The 17530-nt window shown below is 37.9% G+C and overlaps 1 protein-coding gene across 3 annotated transcripts in view; it reads left to right on the forward strand.

Annotated features, from left to right (window-relative positions):
- The window catches only part of ADGRB3 (adhesion G protein-coupled receptor B3), a 784090-nt gene that overhangs the window by 284339 nt on the left and 482221 nt on the right, over positions 1-17530 (forward strand). For 2 of the 3 annotated variants that reach the window (XM_061623067.1, XM_061623068.1), the window contains exons 3-5: positions 607-717; positions 9780-9941; positions 14291-14455. In XM_061623067.1, the coding sequence (XP_061479051.1) occupies positions 607-717; positions 9780-9941; positions 14291-14455 (438 nt within the window). The remainder of the gene's footprint in view (positions 1-606; positions 718-9779; positions 9942-14290; positions 14456-17530) is intronic. The other variant, XM_061623069.1, reaches the window with a different exon arrangement.

Raw genomic sequence — 17530 nt, forward strand, 5'->3', positions numbered from 1 at the left:
AAGCCTTGGGCCTTCCATGGTCTTTGAAATAAATGAGAGTTTTCTGAAGCAACAAAAATAACAGACACAGCTGCTATTGCATCCAGCTTATCATTAAGCATTTTATGGCCTGCTTCATTATGCGACATTGGCTCTGTTCTCATGAAAGCCTCCTTGCCAGTCCATCAGTCTGAATGAAGAGTAGGAAAAGTATTGATCTCTGCAGGAAACACTAGCTTCTGTCATAAACAATAACACTTTACTCAGTGATGGCAGTTTTCTGGTGTGGTTTGCACTGATTTAAAATATACTGAGTACAATGTCTTCAGTTTAACTGGTTTTGTCCCACAGCTGATTTTTAGTTTGTGTCACCATACTGATATGTTTGTATCTTTTTAAAAAAATTAAAACAAGCTTCTGGTTTAAACCTCTCTCCAGACACAGAGTTAAGAATATATATAATTTTTATAAAGTCCAGCAAGCCAACTCGATGTTAACTGTCATGGTCTGAAGCTTTACCAGTGCCCTCTTCAGGTGTTTTTTGACAAACATATTGCATGAGATAGTATGTAACTTTTTGAGAAATGTCTTCGCACAAGCTTTCATAAACCTTTATTCTGTCTTTAGAATTTGGAATGATGGGAGATCATACAATTAAAAGTCAGCGACCTCGATCTGTTCATGAGAAAAGGGTCCCCCAGGAACAAGCTGATGCTGCTAAATTTATGGCACAAACTGGTAATACATTAGTTACATTTTTCTACTTATTGTGTTTAATTTTAGCAAAGCCACTGCATGTCTCCATAATCTTTTGCTGCATATTTGTCAGTTTTCTAAGCTGATACTTTTTTAAAGCCATTTCTTCTTATTATTTTTACCACCAGTTAAAGTCCATAAATAAAGTAGCTGAGGATTAGACAGATTGTATAAAAATACACATTATCAACTGCTAATACTGTTAATTTGTCATTCTTTAAACAAAATATTTCTTTTAATATATAATAATAATAATAATCTTGAATATAAACTTTTAAAGAAAACCACATGAAAAGACCCACACAACTGTTTAGAAGGAAATTAAATACAGCATATATTAAATACACATAACAGTTGTTTCAAAAATAGATGTCAAGGAAGAAAATAAGATATTCAGAATTTCTGAAGATAACTAATAGAGTAGTACCAAGCTGGCAGTCCCAGGGCCAAATCTGGTGCTCCGAGAAGTGCCATTTCTCCCCTCGCCCCTGTCAGTTGCCAGTTAGCAGGCAATATAATAATGAGGAACTGGTGTCTATAGCAATGAGACTGGCTGGCAGTTCTCTTGGGTGGGAGAGGAGTTGGCCCATTACCCTCTATTCTCCTCGGAGTTACTGAACAGTTACTGAATGGGGAAACAGAACACCAGAAGTCTAACCTCTGCCTTCTTAATGGATCAGGTACATTAATAACTAAGAGAAAACATGCATTCATTTGGCATATAATATTTAGTGGAACATAAGATGTTCTGTTTTCTAAATGTTTTTTGCTGCTAAATTCAACTACCCATAAACAACCTACTAAAGAAAGATAAAAGAATCACAGTGTTCAATTTCTAAGACATGTTTTTAAATTAGCTCCTTTAATAAGACCCAGATTGTCCATTTTTGTTGACTTGGAAAAATCTACACTTACTGTACAAACATATATATGTTTACTCAAAAGTAAACATACATTGGATTGAACAAAAGTATCACTGCCTTATTCCCAGGGAAGTGTGCATAGGATTAGTCACATATTAGAAAGACACATGCGCTGCTAATGTAGATTGGATTAAAATGTTCATCTGACTGTGCATTTGCACTATGATGTGCGTTTGGGTGCTAGACATTCAGTGCAGCTCTCGTTAGCACTACAAAGTGTATATGAGACAGTACTTACCCAGTGTGTTGCAATGCAATGAGAATGTGCACCGCATATCATTGTCCTGCACTGTGCATCCATTGTTGCAGATGACTATATCTGCATTAAGGCCCAGTAAGTTTACTAAATCAGATAGAGCACTTGAAAAGTAGCTAGTGAATCAGATCAAATACACCAACACAATATCATAAAGAATTATACACCCTGACCATTAAATGTCAATATTTACCAATAGCAATTACACTATAGAAATTAAAAGACTACTGCCATTTTCAGGAAGCTCAGTGCCATTTTCCGTTTAAATGAGGATTCCTCTCCAAAAGCATTGCTCAATCTAGGATTATAGTTGTCAGACTACTTCTTCCACAATATATACATTGAAGTCGGATTATTCAGAATTAAAGTGCAGCTATTAGCTGACCTGTTTATTTAACATTTTAAGGCCACAAGCATCCAACCACTTACTCCATGGTATTCCATGAAATAAGTGAATGAATGACAGAGTAAATTGTATGAAGAATTTAGTTAAGGAATAGATTCTATCAGTTATGACATGTTTTGTAACATTTATCAAAACCCAACATCTTAAAATTGAGTCCTTGTTATGTAAGGAAGAGGTGAGTCCTCATAAGCATTTATCCTATAGCCAATGTGTGCTAGTAGGCCATATGACAACCATATCTACTTTCTCCTCAATACCCTTTGCTAGGTAATTGCCTGATATTATCAGTGGTCCCTTTTATCTGAATATGCAGAGTGACTGATGATAGAAGTTTTACAAGTTCAGGTTTTCAGGTGATACCTTACAGTTTTCACCCAAATAACACAATGTCTGAACTCACCATCTGTTGTTTACGATGTAATGGCACACTGTGTTTCCTGAAACATCTTGTTCTGTACAAGATATTTAAACCAACCAACCAACCTCCTGTCTGACTTTTTCAAGCACAGTGCTTATAGACCCACATTAGGACAATAAGAAATGAACTACAATTTAATCATGATGCAACCTTACTTTCATAAGTATAGGTAAAACACACTGCATTTCTCATAGAATAGGCACATTCAAAACATTCTAGTAAAATTCAGCAAAAGACTCTTATCGCGAACATTACAATCTGAAAAACATCACATCTAAGGCTTCCTTACAGAGTGGAAGCTGCTTCAGTGTGGTACTGATGTGGCCATGTGGGCAGGGCTGACTATTTGCATTTTCCCTGTGGAACTGGCATCCTCTCTCACATTGACATACCAATTCCATGGAAAAGACCCATGTGAACAGCCCCACAAAAGCAGTTCTGCACCATTTACACATATACCCATGCAGTAAGGTATAATATCAGTTTGAAACAGCTCCCACACTTTATGGCATGTCTGTGAAGAGAGCTTAATTGGACATGGGAATTGGAGGCTGTGAGCTGATGCCACATCACAAACTTCTGATATAAATTACTCTCACACTCAAAAGAGGCATTCTTAAAGGGGATCCCTGAATCATGCTTTAGGACTTTACAGCCCACTTACCAGAGCTGGGAAATATTAGTATGGTCCATCCAAAGTTAAACATTGTTAAGTCCCATTGGTTTTAATGGGAGAGTTAAATATATGCTTTAAAATCTTTGCTGTAAGTGTTTCACTTTGGATAGATCAGTGCCCCATCTACAGCTGTAAATTATACATAAATTTCCAAAAGATCTTTAGTCACATATATCTTTTCCAGGACCACCAGCCTTTATTGATAATTCAAGCAGGTTTATGATATCCGCTTCTTATAACCCATGTGCTTTTAGTCTGCTTCTTAGTTCCAAAGAATTACCATAGAACTGTGCTATAGTCTGCTGTAGCTCTTCTTGTGTATGCAGTTTGCTTGAGCATATACTTCAATGCACTTACTTTGGTCCATAGAAAATTGTGTTATAAATGCACTCTCTCTTCATTGTAAAAATATGAAGAGGTGATTATGGGGGTAACAGGAAGAGGACATGAATGTTAAATTTCCTCCAGCTTATTTTCCCAAAACCTGGCTTGAAAACATGTGTCTGCTTTTTCAAACAGAACCTACTTTTTTAATATTGAGGGAAAAATGACCCAGTTTGCATGTAACACTAAACCAAACTGTGGCTTGGTAAGAATAAGCATATGTATGGGTCCCTAGAATTAAAATCATGACCCTGGTCCTGCAGCATTACCTGGAGCTAAGCATGATATGAACCCAGACTCATGGATTGACTCACTCCTCTCACAAACCATGAGCTGTCACCAAGATTTTCTTTGGTTTACTGCTTGTGGTTTGTTTGGAGAAGACAAACCATGAGCCTGGGTTTGCATGCACCACTAAGCCAAACCATAGCTTAGTTCTTGGTAGTGCAGCAGCAGGACCAGGGGAGGAGTGAAATGGCTGTGATTTTTGCTCTGGGTCCCCAGATGCTTGCTTATTCTTACCAAGCCATAATTTGGCTTAGTGTTACATATGAATTAGGCCATTGTGTAGTTTGCATACTGTAAGATAATTTATTTTACAAAATATTGTGCTCTTTTTTTCAACATAGTTACTAATATCCATCTCTTCTTTTTTCATATTGATTTTCTTTTTGTACTGATCATTGCTTATGTGGTTCACTGTGCAGCTTTTCTTTTTCTTGGTTGTATTAATATGTATCTCCTTCAGTAGAATCATTAGGATCTTCTAACATGCATCGTAGATTGACCTGTACACACTCAGAACTTAATAAGCCTGATAAATAGAGTTTTGGAAAAGGCATTCATTTGTTTATGTGACTCAAAATTATTTCTCATTTACTTTCTTTTATGTACTGACAAATTAATAAAAGAGTCTAGAAAATAAAATCCTGGTTATGTGTCATGTCATACAGTTATTTATGAGATATGGTCAAAATTGTTCAGAATAATGCATTTGTTCCCATTCAACCCATACTTGCCCCATCCAAAATTCCAGAGATATTACTGAAATTGAGGAGGGGAAAGAGTGTGTGTGCTTGGAATGGTGGTTTTGGTGTGACTGATAGCAGGCAATGCAAGATGTACAAATATTTTGTGGGTAAAATTATGCTACATTCATGCACCTATTTAGTTTACCCCAACACCACAGTCTAGAGAACTTTCCTCTGATGCACACACAGAGCTTTTGGACGTACAGATTGACCCCTTCGCTTCAGTGGAACATGGAGGGCCAGTTCTGTGCATGTATTCTTTGTCCCCTCTGTTGAAAAGAATAGAGAAATGCTTGTGGAATACATGTAAACTGTGAGACAAACATATATAAGAAGATATAAAGACAAGATAACATGATCTTTGCTCATGCAGAGTTGTGGATTGATTTTGGGTCATTCTGAAACAGTCATCATCTTGCATCTCCATGCCTCCTATTTCCCTTTCAACGAATGATCAGCAGGATTGAGGTGGGTGAGAAACATGTTAGTTCATGACTAAACTAGGAAGCTGAGTGCATGGTGATGGAAGAAGATGATGACTTTATCGTATGTCAAAGCAAGCACATAGCTTACTGCAAGCAGGACATCATGCACATTGGTCCTAAAAGGACATAACCACAGCAAGACTGTCTGTTTTTCTCCAACCATACATTATGCTTTCCTCCAAATTGTCCTGTCTTTAGGTGTAATGGATTATAGAATTATAATTCAGGTAAGTGTTACATGGATTCATGAGTTACCCCAGTCAATGCGTTATGTTTTTGCTACCTTTTAAAATTAATTTTACTATTTATTTGTAGCCTAATTCATTCTCAATGCTTTGGGAAAGTAACAAGGCTTTTAGGACTAAACCCATAACAAAATAAAATCATACTAATAGTACCTCCTCATTTACTACAAGCCATTAAATGAGAACTCAGAAGCCCCTGGCCAACTCCTACATGCATAAGGAGCTCCCTGCAAGTAAGGAAGCAAAGGGAATGCAAAGTCCTTGTGAGTGGGAGCTTCACATACATACTGTCAGAGTTTGGAAAAGTTACTTTTTTGAACTACAACTCCCATCAGCTCAATCCAGTGGCCATGCTGTCTGGGGCTGATGGGAGTTGTAGTTCAAAAAAGTAACTTTTCCAAGCTCTGCATACTGTTCCCAGATCCTCAAAGATCTGGGAACAACACCTCACATTCTTTTTAGTGAGTAATCAACATGAAGTATAGGTAGTAGTTCAGTCTATAGAAAATGTTGTTGATAATAGAATTACACAAGTATTCACTTGTGATATGCATGCTTAAGCTGCAAACAATTCTACAAAAATCCCTACACATAGATTCATCAGTAGGGTAAGCAGATACAAAGGAAGACAAAGCTCCAGTGCATTTAATATTTGTGAGTAGGGATGATTCAGTTTTCAGAACAATACAGAAACCAAAACACAACAATTTTTCAAAATTCACACTTTGAATTTTGAAATGTAGTTCTCCAGCAAACTAATGTATACAAAAATGGGTATACTATGGTAAAATATGCACAACGTTAAAATTCATTATATTAGTGGGAATTGCTTTGCAAAAGTATGTATACTAGGCAAAATGTGCTGGTGAGTTCTCATGATTTTTTTTAAAAAAATCGCTAACTGATGCAGAAATGTGGAGAACTGAATTTACGAATGGAAAAAATGAGAAACTAAGAGAAACCAAAATGGACGCATTCACCCATCCGTACTTGTGAGGGAGGAAACTGTGGAACAGGTGAAGCTTGTTATGCAGGGCCTTGAGCATTGTCCTCCTTTGCCTTTCAGGCTACCTGTTCATCAGTGCTTTTCACTACCAATAATTGAAAAATCCACTACCCAGTCATGTTACTTGTGTTCTCCCTTTTGACAATTAAATTGCAGAACCCACCCCATGCTGAAAATGAACGTTTCAAGAATATGAATATATTATTATTGAATACTTAAGTAAGTAAGCAATACTTACTTGTAATGCTAATTTACATAACGAGGAACAAACTGAGCACAGCTTTGACTATTGGTACTATTTGGCCTTTCTTTTAAATCACCTTGACAAGGGCAAAAACAAGTGTAGGAGTGTAGGAAATTAACTAAAAGGCCTTATAAAGAATAGGAATGTAGAAGATTGTACTGCAGCAAAGCAGAGTGTTGAATCCAGAGAAAGTTATTAATGGTTTAGTCCCATTGAAATAAATGGGAAAAGTTTGTCATGAATAACTTGTCATGACTAACTTAAATTCCATTGAGTTCAATTGATGGCTCTTGCTTTTAACAAAGAGATAAGATATGTCCAAAGGATGGCTTAAGTCCGTGCACTCAAAGCATGCAATTTCACAGAGAATGTAGGGAAGGACTATAGTTCAGTGGGAGAGCATCCGTTTCACATGCAAAAGATGCCAGGTTCAATCCCCAGTGTTTATAAGTAGGGCTGAGAAAGACCTTAGTCTGAACCCGAGAGACTCACTGCCAGTCAACATGGAACTGTACTAAGGTAGATGGACCAATGGATCTGACTCAGGGTAAGGCAGCTTCTTATGAAAATAGCGACACACTTCTGCACTTGTAAACTGTCATACTCATTGCACGGCACCCCACCCAACTATTACATATTGCAGAAGGCTCTAAGCCTATTTCATATTATTTTATATCTCAGTATCTGAAGCAGTATGTGTCATTAAGCTGACCGTAGTTGTATCCTTAAAAAAAGTAAGAATGAGAATGTTCAATAGACAACATTTAGTCTCACAAAGGATTCATGCTGTGCAATCCTAGGTTTGATCAGAAGTAAGTCCCACTGTGTCTAATGCGAGTCATTCCCTAGGAAGCGTGTTTAGGATTGCAGCCTTCATTGTACTTACAGATAGAGTAGTAAACATATTCAGCAAGTGTTAGTTTCTAACAAGGCAGTTCTACAAGGGTGCAGGGAAAACAGTGCACTAGCATTTTGTGTTTAGACAATCAGGAAAGAATGAATTGGTCACATGAATTGGAAGTACTGCCAGGGGAGGGGGGCCATAATTCTCCTATACACAAGTTTTTCAAAACCTAAAAAATGAACCAGGCTGCAACATAAGAAATGCAAGGTTCTACACTAGAAGATGCCTTCATCATCATCATCCTATGAAGTAGCAAACCTTAAAATATACCTTTAAAAATGTTCCCCGTGATTGATTAAAATATCCAAAGGTGACAGAATCTAACCAATGCATTAACAATGAAGAGAATTACCAAAACAAAACCCCACAAACAATACACAAAACACAACCACCACCAAATATATTAAAAGGTAAATATATCTTTGATAAAATTGCAAACTCCTTAGAAATATTTTTTAGGTGGCAACACATTGTAATGGATGAACATAATAACCAAGTGGTTATTATGACTCAACTCCCTATATGACACAACTCACACTGGCAAATGTAATATGTTTAAAGCATCAAAAAGTGGATCAACTTCCATAATTTTACCATTCTCTCCCCACCCCCAGACAGTCTGCTAAAGAAATAATAAGAACTAGTAAAATCCCATCATTGTAACAGGGATGGTGTATGTGCACTGACTGTACATTTAAAGTACTATGATACCACTTTAAACAGTCATGGCTTCCCCAAAGAATCCTGGGAACTGTGGTAAGGGTGCTGAGAGTTGTTAGGAGACTCCTATTCCCCTCACAGGGCTATAGTTGCCAGCATTCTCTGGGAAGAGGGATTGACTGTTAAACCACTCAGGGAATTGTAGCTGTATGAGGGGAACAAGGGTCTCCTAACAACTTTCAGCTACCTGAACAAGGTACAGTTCCCAAGATGCTTTGGGGGAAGCCATGATTGTTTAAAATGGTATGCTACTGCAGATGGGGCTGAAGATTTGGACATTACAAAGACCTTCAGGATCCTCTACACATACACATATCCCATGGGATCCCATATAAGTGTGTGTCAGAGTACCTGGTGTCAGGATTAGTAGATCAGTTTGGCTCACTCCTCAAACATTTTCATCAAGACACAGTGCTTTACATTTTCCCATAGGTATAAATTACAAACTTTCACTTTATATAAAAGAAGGAAAAGGAGAACTCTTGATAATTCACACTACACTCCATCTGTCCTTAGCCTCTCTCTTCATTTTATGTAGAGAATAGGCCTGCTATATCTCACTTATAGTGAGAGTGAGGAGTCCTAGATGACATTATGTGTTGACATATTGTAGTGAACGCAATCAACACCCTCCCCTCATAATACTGCAGAAGCAGAAAAAGGAAGAAACAATTTCCTTTTTCCATCGTTCTGTAGAATATGGAAAGTGAGCCTTTTGTAACAGAATCTCCAAGTAACATTGAACTTCTTTATTCCAGTGTTTCGCTAGTGGTTTGTGTAACTGTAAGAAGAAACCATTATTTGTTATTTATGAAACACAGGCTGGATTAAGAAGTTTAATCTTTTAAACATTTGGGGCTTTTCTCAATAGAAAAAAATAGACTGAAAGAAGAAACATACATTACATACTTCAAGTAAAAAAAAATGATTTTTTTACTGTCATCACCCCACTTTCATTTTGATGTGATAATTACAGTTCAGGTACATTCATTTGTTCTTCTGTCATTTAAAATAGATTTCTCTGTTGTTGCAGGGTCCAGAGAGCAGTGTAGTTTCTAGAACAGTGAAAGGCAGTGGATTAAAATTGTAAATCCTGATAAAACTAGATCCAAGTGTGTATGTTTTTAGTGCCACATATTATATGATTTTTACCTTTTTGACAGTTTATTTTCTGTTTCACTGCATATTTTTCCATAGGTGCTTTATTTCAGTGATCTTTTATTTTAAATATATAGCATCATCATCATTATTTTCTATATGATACTTGCATGCCATCAATTATTTTACTACAAATCTATATTACTACTCATTGCGGTATTCATGTTTGTTTATTGTCTTGGATACAGGTGAATCTGGTGTTGAAGAGTGGGCCCAGTGGAGTACATGTTCAGTTACTTGTGGTCAAGGGTCGCAGGTGCGAACCAGAACTTGTGTATCACCTTACGGGACACACTGCAGCGGCCCTTTAAGAGAATCAAGGGTTTGCAATAACACTGCCCTCTGTCCAGGTAGTGTTAGCAGCCAATAAATGAAATTGTGGATGTTATTGAACTGTTTAATGCTAAGCACTTGAAACGCTACTATTTAAAGATGTGGCTTGCTCATAGGCACTTTAATTAGGACAAGTGAGTGGAAGTATTAGTCATCTGTTAAATCTTTATTGTGTGTTCTTGCTTCTGGAACTGTTGGTGAACTGTAAGAGGGTTCCAGCAATTTTAAGCAAAAGCCTCCCATATCACTCTTTGTCATACTTTGGATAATAGCCCCATAATATGTTTTTATATCTTATTGGTTTACAAGACCACATGGTTAATCTGAAGCTGAGATGATTAAATATGACAAAGACTGCTGGGCAATGAAAGTTTCTTGCCTTGCCTCTGTTTTGTATTGAGATGTCAAAAAAAAAATTTTTACATCCTTATTATAAGCAGTGGCATGACATTGTAGAACTACAACATCCTAGGGTTCCCCCCCCCTTTGTGTAAGATAGTGATTGGTTCAGGACAATCACTCTGAATCTCTCACCTCTGAATTAATTTTGGGTAGCAATGATAATGTAAACAAAGCTTGGCCAAAGGCCCGTTCACACCACCAGTCAGGGCACAGAAGCCACCATGGGTCAAAGTTAGCCTCTGCTAGCTCCAACTTCTGGAAACAAGCAGGTTGTGTGAAACCCTTTGCCCCATGCTATGACACTAGAGAGTTTGGTGGAGTGAGGGGAAGATGCTGCCACTTTTCTCTATTTTGGGGTGGATGGGATTTATTTATAGCATTTGCAAGCTGCCATAAAACAGAGTTCTCAAGGCAACTTATAGCTGGCACCTCATTTCCCCCCTCTTAACATTATTCCTCCCCCCTCAAAAAAACCACACACATCTGCATGTACACATGCATGGGGTTTCCACTGGTGAGTTGTTCAATAGTTATTACACTTCCACTTTAAACAGTGCAGTCCTATATGTGCCTGCTCAAAAATAAGCACTGAGTTCAGTGGGATTTATCCTCAGGTAAGTGTGCAGTGGATTGCACCCTAAAAGGAATAGATAATACTTTTTAATGAATTCTTCATGATATTACCTCTGGGAACATCACATAGTAATGTCTGCTAGCATTTCTTTCCCCAGGAAGAAGTCTGAGGGAATCCAGAGACTCATTCTCTAGACATACATAGACATAGACATATACACACCCTTTCTATTCAGCTCCAGCACAGCATATGAGAATGACAAAATCTGTACACGTAAACAGTTAGTTGGTACAAATGTAACACTGACTCCTTCCTTAACATGGTTAAGAAATGGGGAGCTGGTATAGGGATTGTGTCTTCTTTCTCTCATCTCTTCCCCTCTCAGGGGCAGATTTCCCCTTCTCTGTCACCATGTTTAAGGGAAATGTTGGCACCAGCCTTAACCACAGTTAATGCTGACCAGGGTCTGGATTTCACCATGATCTGAAACTGCTGTATAATATTGGGCTCAGATCCTGGTTAAGCAGGAGCTTTTGTTACAGTTAACTGCAGTTATGTGGGTGGAGGAACACGATCATGAGACAGCAGGTTAAGGGGGAAAGGAGGAACCATGTGGTCCTAACACTGGCTCCTGATCTCTTAATTATTACACTCCAAAGGAAAACATGCCTGAAACTGAACATAAAATTCTATACTGAAGTGAAAGGCATTAGTTAAAACTGAATATATTATCTAAGTAAGCAATTAGCTTTCATAAGAATGTCTATCCATAGCTGCTAGTATTACTTAGGGATGTGTCCCATATGCCTGCACATATATCACTGAATCAGAAATCTGGTGTAAGGGAAAATAAATCCTAAGAACTTCAATTTTCATTTTTAGTGTTGCTATTTGTAGAGTAAGATTTAAATGTATATAAATAGCAATTAACCACTAAGGGCTCAAAAATGAGAGGAGGTTTGGGGATTCACAGTAAGAGAATAGTAAGAAAATAGTGCAGTTTTTACTTAATACCACGTTCCCTTTCTGTATAACATACTTCATAACACAAAATGGGTATTTTCTTTGAATACAATTTGGATTCTATTTGGCCAAAGAATCTGCATACATTGTTGCAACTGAACACTTCAGATATAGTTGCAGAACAGGGTTGGACCAGCCTCTGTGGCTGCAATGGGTAGAAGAGACTATACCACTGTTTTAAATCAGAGAGACGCAGCTCTTAACAGAGCTGGTGCAACTCTTCTTGGAATTGACAAATGTCAACATATTTTGCACAGGATTCAGGAGCTTTCATCTTTAAATGTAGTTCAAGGCATAATAATTTCAGCCATTTGGTATCTGAACCAGTGCTTGATAACCAAAAGGCCTGATTGTGTCATTGAGGAAGATATATAAATACTAAACATGCATGGACATCTAGATCTCTGGTCCACCTCCATTATCTATTTTTGATGTAGTGTGTCACTGATGCATACCAATGTAGAATATAACACTCAAAGATTCCTTGGGTTTATATGCATTGGACTCTATCTGGAAACATACCAGTTATACACTACATCAAATGTCTATAGAGTAGGTGGTTCGAGGGCAGACAGGCATGGTCCTGGTGTTTCACCCCATGCTGATTCAGCATACCTTCCCATTTGATTGAAGAAGGCTAACCCTAAACCCCACTTGTCATGCTTCCTTTGAGATACTGTGTACAAAGTCCCATTGACAGCAGACAAGTAAAACTGCTCTGGACATTTAGTTAATTAACTAAAACAATTTATAAAGGAATTTAGTCTTTTCATCTCCATTGCATTTAGAGGATAACACTTTTAGTAGGTGATATCAGTAGTTATGGGTCAAATGAGACAAAAGGAAAAGACTTTCAGGGAGTGTTTGCTAGCATTTTCTTTATAGTAATTAGTATACACGCTGGACACAATCCAAAAGATTGTGGGCATGCTTAGGTTTGGGTCTCACTGGGGTGGTAAACCTCTGCCTAGACTGTACAGAGTAAACAGCGGGTGGTGGCTCACATGATTAAATATATATATTCCCTACTTAGAAAAATGACATGTCGGGGCCAGAAAACTAGGCTAAAGCCTTTCCCTGGATCTACTTTTCTCTGTGGAGAGAATGGATTTTTAATTATTATTTATATAAAGGAACGTTCATTCCTGAGCTCTCCTCTGCAATAGGAGGAAATATAGTCAACATACAGATTTGCCACCTGAATGAGAACGGAGTCATAATGTTCCATTGAAATGGTATTTGTGCTGGGAGTGCATCCATGCATGCAACTATTGATTTCAGTGGACTTAGTGTGCTTAATGTTCTCTTGATTATGCTCATTGGTTTACTAAATATGTTATCTGCATGTGAATGTATATGAATATATGTATAAAGTTTGGTGTTTATGTTTCATACTAATTTAGGAAAGCAACTGAAGCAACTCTTATCGATTAACTTATGTAAAACTGATAAATGGGTGACATTTTGTTATTTAATGCAGTAAAGTGCAACTAATTCTGAAGTGTCATGTTTCTAACTTATATAAAACCCCTATTGTCTGCTGTATGTTTGCTTGAACCATTTGCTGTTCAGAATTTTCATATTCAAAAATGGACCCAGATCAGTAACCCCAAGATGAATTTTGTCTTGTGTATGGTAAACAATCTGCAAGAGCCATTGAGCAATTGTCAGGTATAAGTGATCATTTACTGGCTCATGTCCATCCATCTGTCCACCTGATGGTAACAAATTTGTTTTGTATTTGTCACATGATTACTAAATACATGTGACATAAAACTGGCCCCATTATGGGTTAATGTAGTTGCCTTTGTTACAGTTTGTTGTTGCTGCTGCTGCTGAAGAACACTTATACCATATTCAGTGATCTATTTCAGGTCCAAGATGTCCCAATGCATCCCTGAAGCTCGCTAACAATATGGAGTCCCATTCATTTCTGTGGAAGAAGCAGATTTTATCTAAATTTCCTTTGTAAGTGTAGACCAGCTGTCCATTGGAATGAATGGAGCAGATAGCAGACAAAAGAGAGATGCATGTTCTTTGGAACACAAATAGATCTCTGGATTAGGGTCAAAGGCTGTGATTATATCCATATGTACAAATCTATAAATCCCATTGACTGCATTTGATTTTTGATTTTTTTTAAAGAATAGCATACAAGGCTACAATCATAAGCCTGGTTTGGTGATCAGTAAAACTGCAATACTCTTGCATTAATTTATATTTATGAATGGTGGAACTGCTGTTGTTATTGTTTGTATTCCTTCTGATGCTGGCCATTAATTCCACTTATAGTTTTACTATGTTTGTTTTCAACCCACTTGGTTACTCATATTCTTTTATTGTTAAAGCTTCTTTGCTTTATTACAGTACATGGAGTTTGGGAGGAGTGGTCACCTTGGAGTTTGTGCTCATTCACATGTGGTCGAGGCCAAAGAACTAGAACAAGGTCATGTATACCTCCCCAGTATGGGGGAAGATCATGTGATGGACCTGAAACACAGCATAAGCCTTGCAATATTGCTCTTTGCCCTGGTGAGCATATGTAGAATAACTGTTTGCTACTTACAAGGTTTGTTTGTTTTTCCAGTGTAGTTCCTTTGTGGTCTCCATTGTTATTTTGTGCAGTTTAAGCCTAAAATCTACAAGAAGGATGCATTACTGTAGTTTCTGGGGGCACTAATAGGACTGTTCAGAGGCAGGCAAGCAGACTTGTGCTTTCCCTGAAAAAACATTTGTACACCTTAGACCAGCCTTTCCCAACCAGTGTGCCTCCAGATGTTGTTGGACCACAACTCCCATCAGCCTCAGCCAGCATTGCCAATGGTCAGGAAAGATGGGAGTTGTGGTCCAACAACATCTGGAGGCATACTGGTGGGAAAGGCTGCCTTAGACTGTTAAAGTTGAATGCTTGGAAGTCCTCAGGGGAGTTCTCTGAGTATTCAACTCGATGCTCAAAGGGCACAAATGCTGGATGCTTCCTAGTCATCTTCCCCCAAGACAAATAAATAGCTTCCCAAGGAAGACTGGAGGGTCCCAGCAAGCCACCATTTGGCCAGAAATGATTTCCTTCTGAGAATCATGTAGTCTAGTCCATAATTCCCCAGTGGAAATAGGCATTCTGTATGTCATTTCCTGCCAGATAGGCAGCCCACTGGGAGCTCCCTTCCCCATTCACTAGCTATCACCCCATTTTCCCACTCTCCATACTTAGGTTTTTTGAGTGTCTTGAGAGAGGGGTTGGAGGTGCAACAAAATGAAATCATGGGTCTCGGTCCTGTTCATGGCATGTCAAGCAGAAGTGCTTGCAAAGTCAAGCATCACTGTTTGAATTCCTAACCCATATTTAGGGTTAGGGCTTTATTGTGCTCAGTTTCTTATCCATGAACCTGGAGATAAAAAGGATCCACAGAACTGTGCAAGTAGTTCTATGAAGGAGTCTTCAGGCTTGTGTTTTTCAAAGAGAACCTCCTCTCGTCATCCACATGGGAAACCATTTTGACATGAAGGGGACTTCGTAAAATAATTTTTGAAATGGCAGAGAGATCCATTACTCAAAGAAGAGGAAAATCAGAATCAGTTATGCCTTTAGTCTTACATTAACTAGCTCTTTGAGTCCTGATCGCTAAAGATAAAATGTATAAAAAATGCCTTAGATATATGTGCATCTAATGACCAAATGATGACTTAACAGTGGGCAAGACTCAGAGAACAAGAAACAGCTCTGCTCATGCAATCGGACTTTCCCACCTTCTTGCTGTAGCCTCTTGCATTCCCCCAAGGCAATAGTGAGGGTCCGGGGACTCTCTGGAAAGGTGTGGGAAGAGGCATGGAGAATACAGCTCAGAGAAAGACTTGGCAGAAAGAGGACCCCATTTTATACTCTAGATCCCACCCATGTTTATAGGTTGAAAAGCTGTGTTTGCAACAATATTACCGAAGACAGCAGTGGGTTAAGGAAGATAGTTAAGTAGATCCTGAACAAGCACAAATTTCCATTAACATTAATTAGTATTTTGGAAATTGTGATATAAGGTGCGGCTTAAAATTTGCATTTTTGATTTTGTCCAATGTTATCCAAAGATAATACTAATATTATCTAAAGATAATACTAATATTATCTAAATATATCTATTTATATTATGAACAATATACAGTACCTTATGAGAAATTCTGTAAATGCCTGTTTTGTACTGCATGCTAATCCATTTATATGAAATACTCAGTGTGTTGGGGCAAAAGGCATAGTTAATGGGGTGGAAGAAGTACCACTCATGATTTTGGATTGCCGGTATGATGCCCTGGTGATAAATAGGTGATCCTGAAGTCTTTGATGGCTACTCCATGACTACAACTGAGTAAGAAGCATAACTGCATCCATGTGTGCATCACAGCCTGTGTAGCACTACTGTTGGGACCATAAGGAGAAGGTCTCATGTTCAGGTTCTATTACTTCAATGATTTTTCCCTCTCAACTTGCTAGTAAAAGCACACAGAAATGTATGTGGTGAAAAGGCAGCAACAATCCCTATGATTAGGAGCAATATTAAATGATAGAGTATCATCAGAGCCGCTTAACAAGTTTAGTAGAAGGAGGTATAAGTCAAGTGTAAGGACTACAGAGCAGTCCATGGGCAGCGGTAGCTAGGAAGAGTTGGGTAGCTTGCTAACCATTCATTTCAACCAATTATTTCACAATACACAATCATGTTTCACAAACACAAGTCATACTCTGTAATCATTCTTTGGCCTGCCTGTTGCCTGTAATATACTGCACTGGATTTGAATTAGAAAGAAATTAAATTTAATTTCTGCAGGACTTCACCTTTGTGTGAGGCCACAAAATATGCAGATTCAGTGGATATCCATATTTGGAGAGGCTTCTCCAATTTCCTATTCAGGATGGTGTAGTCCTTCATAAACTTGTGCAGCCAGCTATATTATGAGATTTTGGCAGACTTTCTGATGAAACTAATATATCCGCATTCAGATAGTTAGTACTTGGCACATGGTGTTGTTTTCAGTAGTTTTTGTGTTATAAAATATAGGCACAATTCCAAGGATTATAACAGGAGTTAGATATTTATCACACAATTGTCTGTTATGAGTCTCCCACAATCCTCTTGTTAGTACATCCCGCCATATGTAAAAAGCCTTTACTGCTGTCCAAACCTCTGTCCAACTTTTTTGTATGATTCCTAAACCTTGGAATAAATGAAGAATGTACTGTTATATAAACAAATTGCTGTTAATCTTTGCGTAAGTTCAGAGCTTTATATTGTTGCCATGATTTCAATTATTCACAGTTGTTGCATTCTGCTCTTGAAATGCCATTTCTTCTCACTCTCAGATGCACTGAGTAATTTTTTCCTCCTACAATATAATGGACAAAAATCTGTTAATATCTATGTAGCTGGCAACTCAATCATGCAACAGAATCCTGTGCATGCTTACTCAGCATGCTTACACATGCCTAATGTGCATGCTTACACATTTCTAATGTGGCTTAGTCCCTACTAGTGTTCAGAATTGTTGCGTTAAACACATTATATTGAAGTCCATTCCATCAAAGTCAGTGCAACTTACAAGTGTAGAACAAATGCAACCTAA

This window comes from Rhineura floridana, chromosome 4 (assembly GCF_030035675.1).
Source record: "Rhineura floridana isolate rRhiFlo1 chromosome 4, rRhiFlo1.hap2, whole genome shotgun sequence".
Lineage (NCBI taxonomy): Eukaryota > Metazoa > Chordata > Lepidosauria > Squamata > Rhineuridae > Rhineura > Rhineura floridana.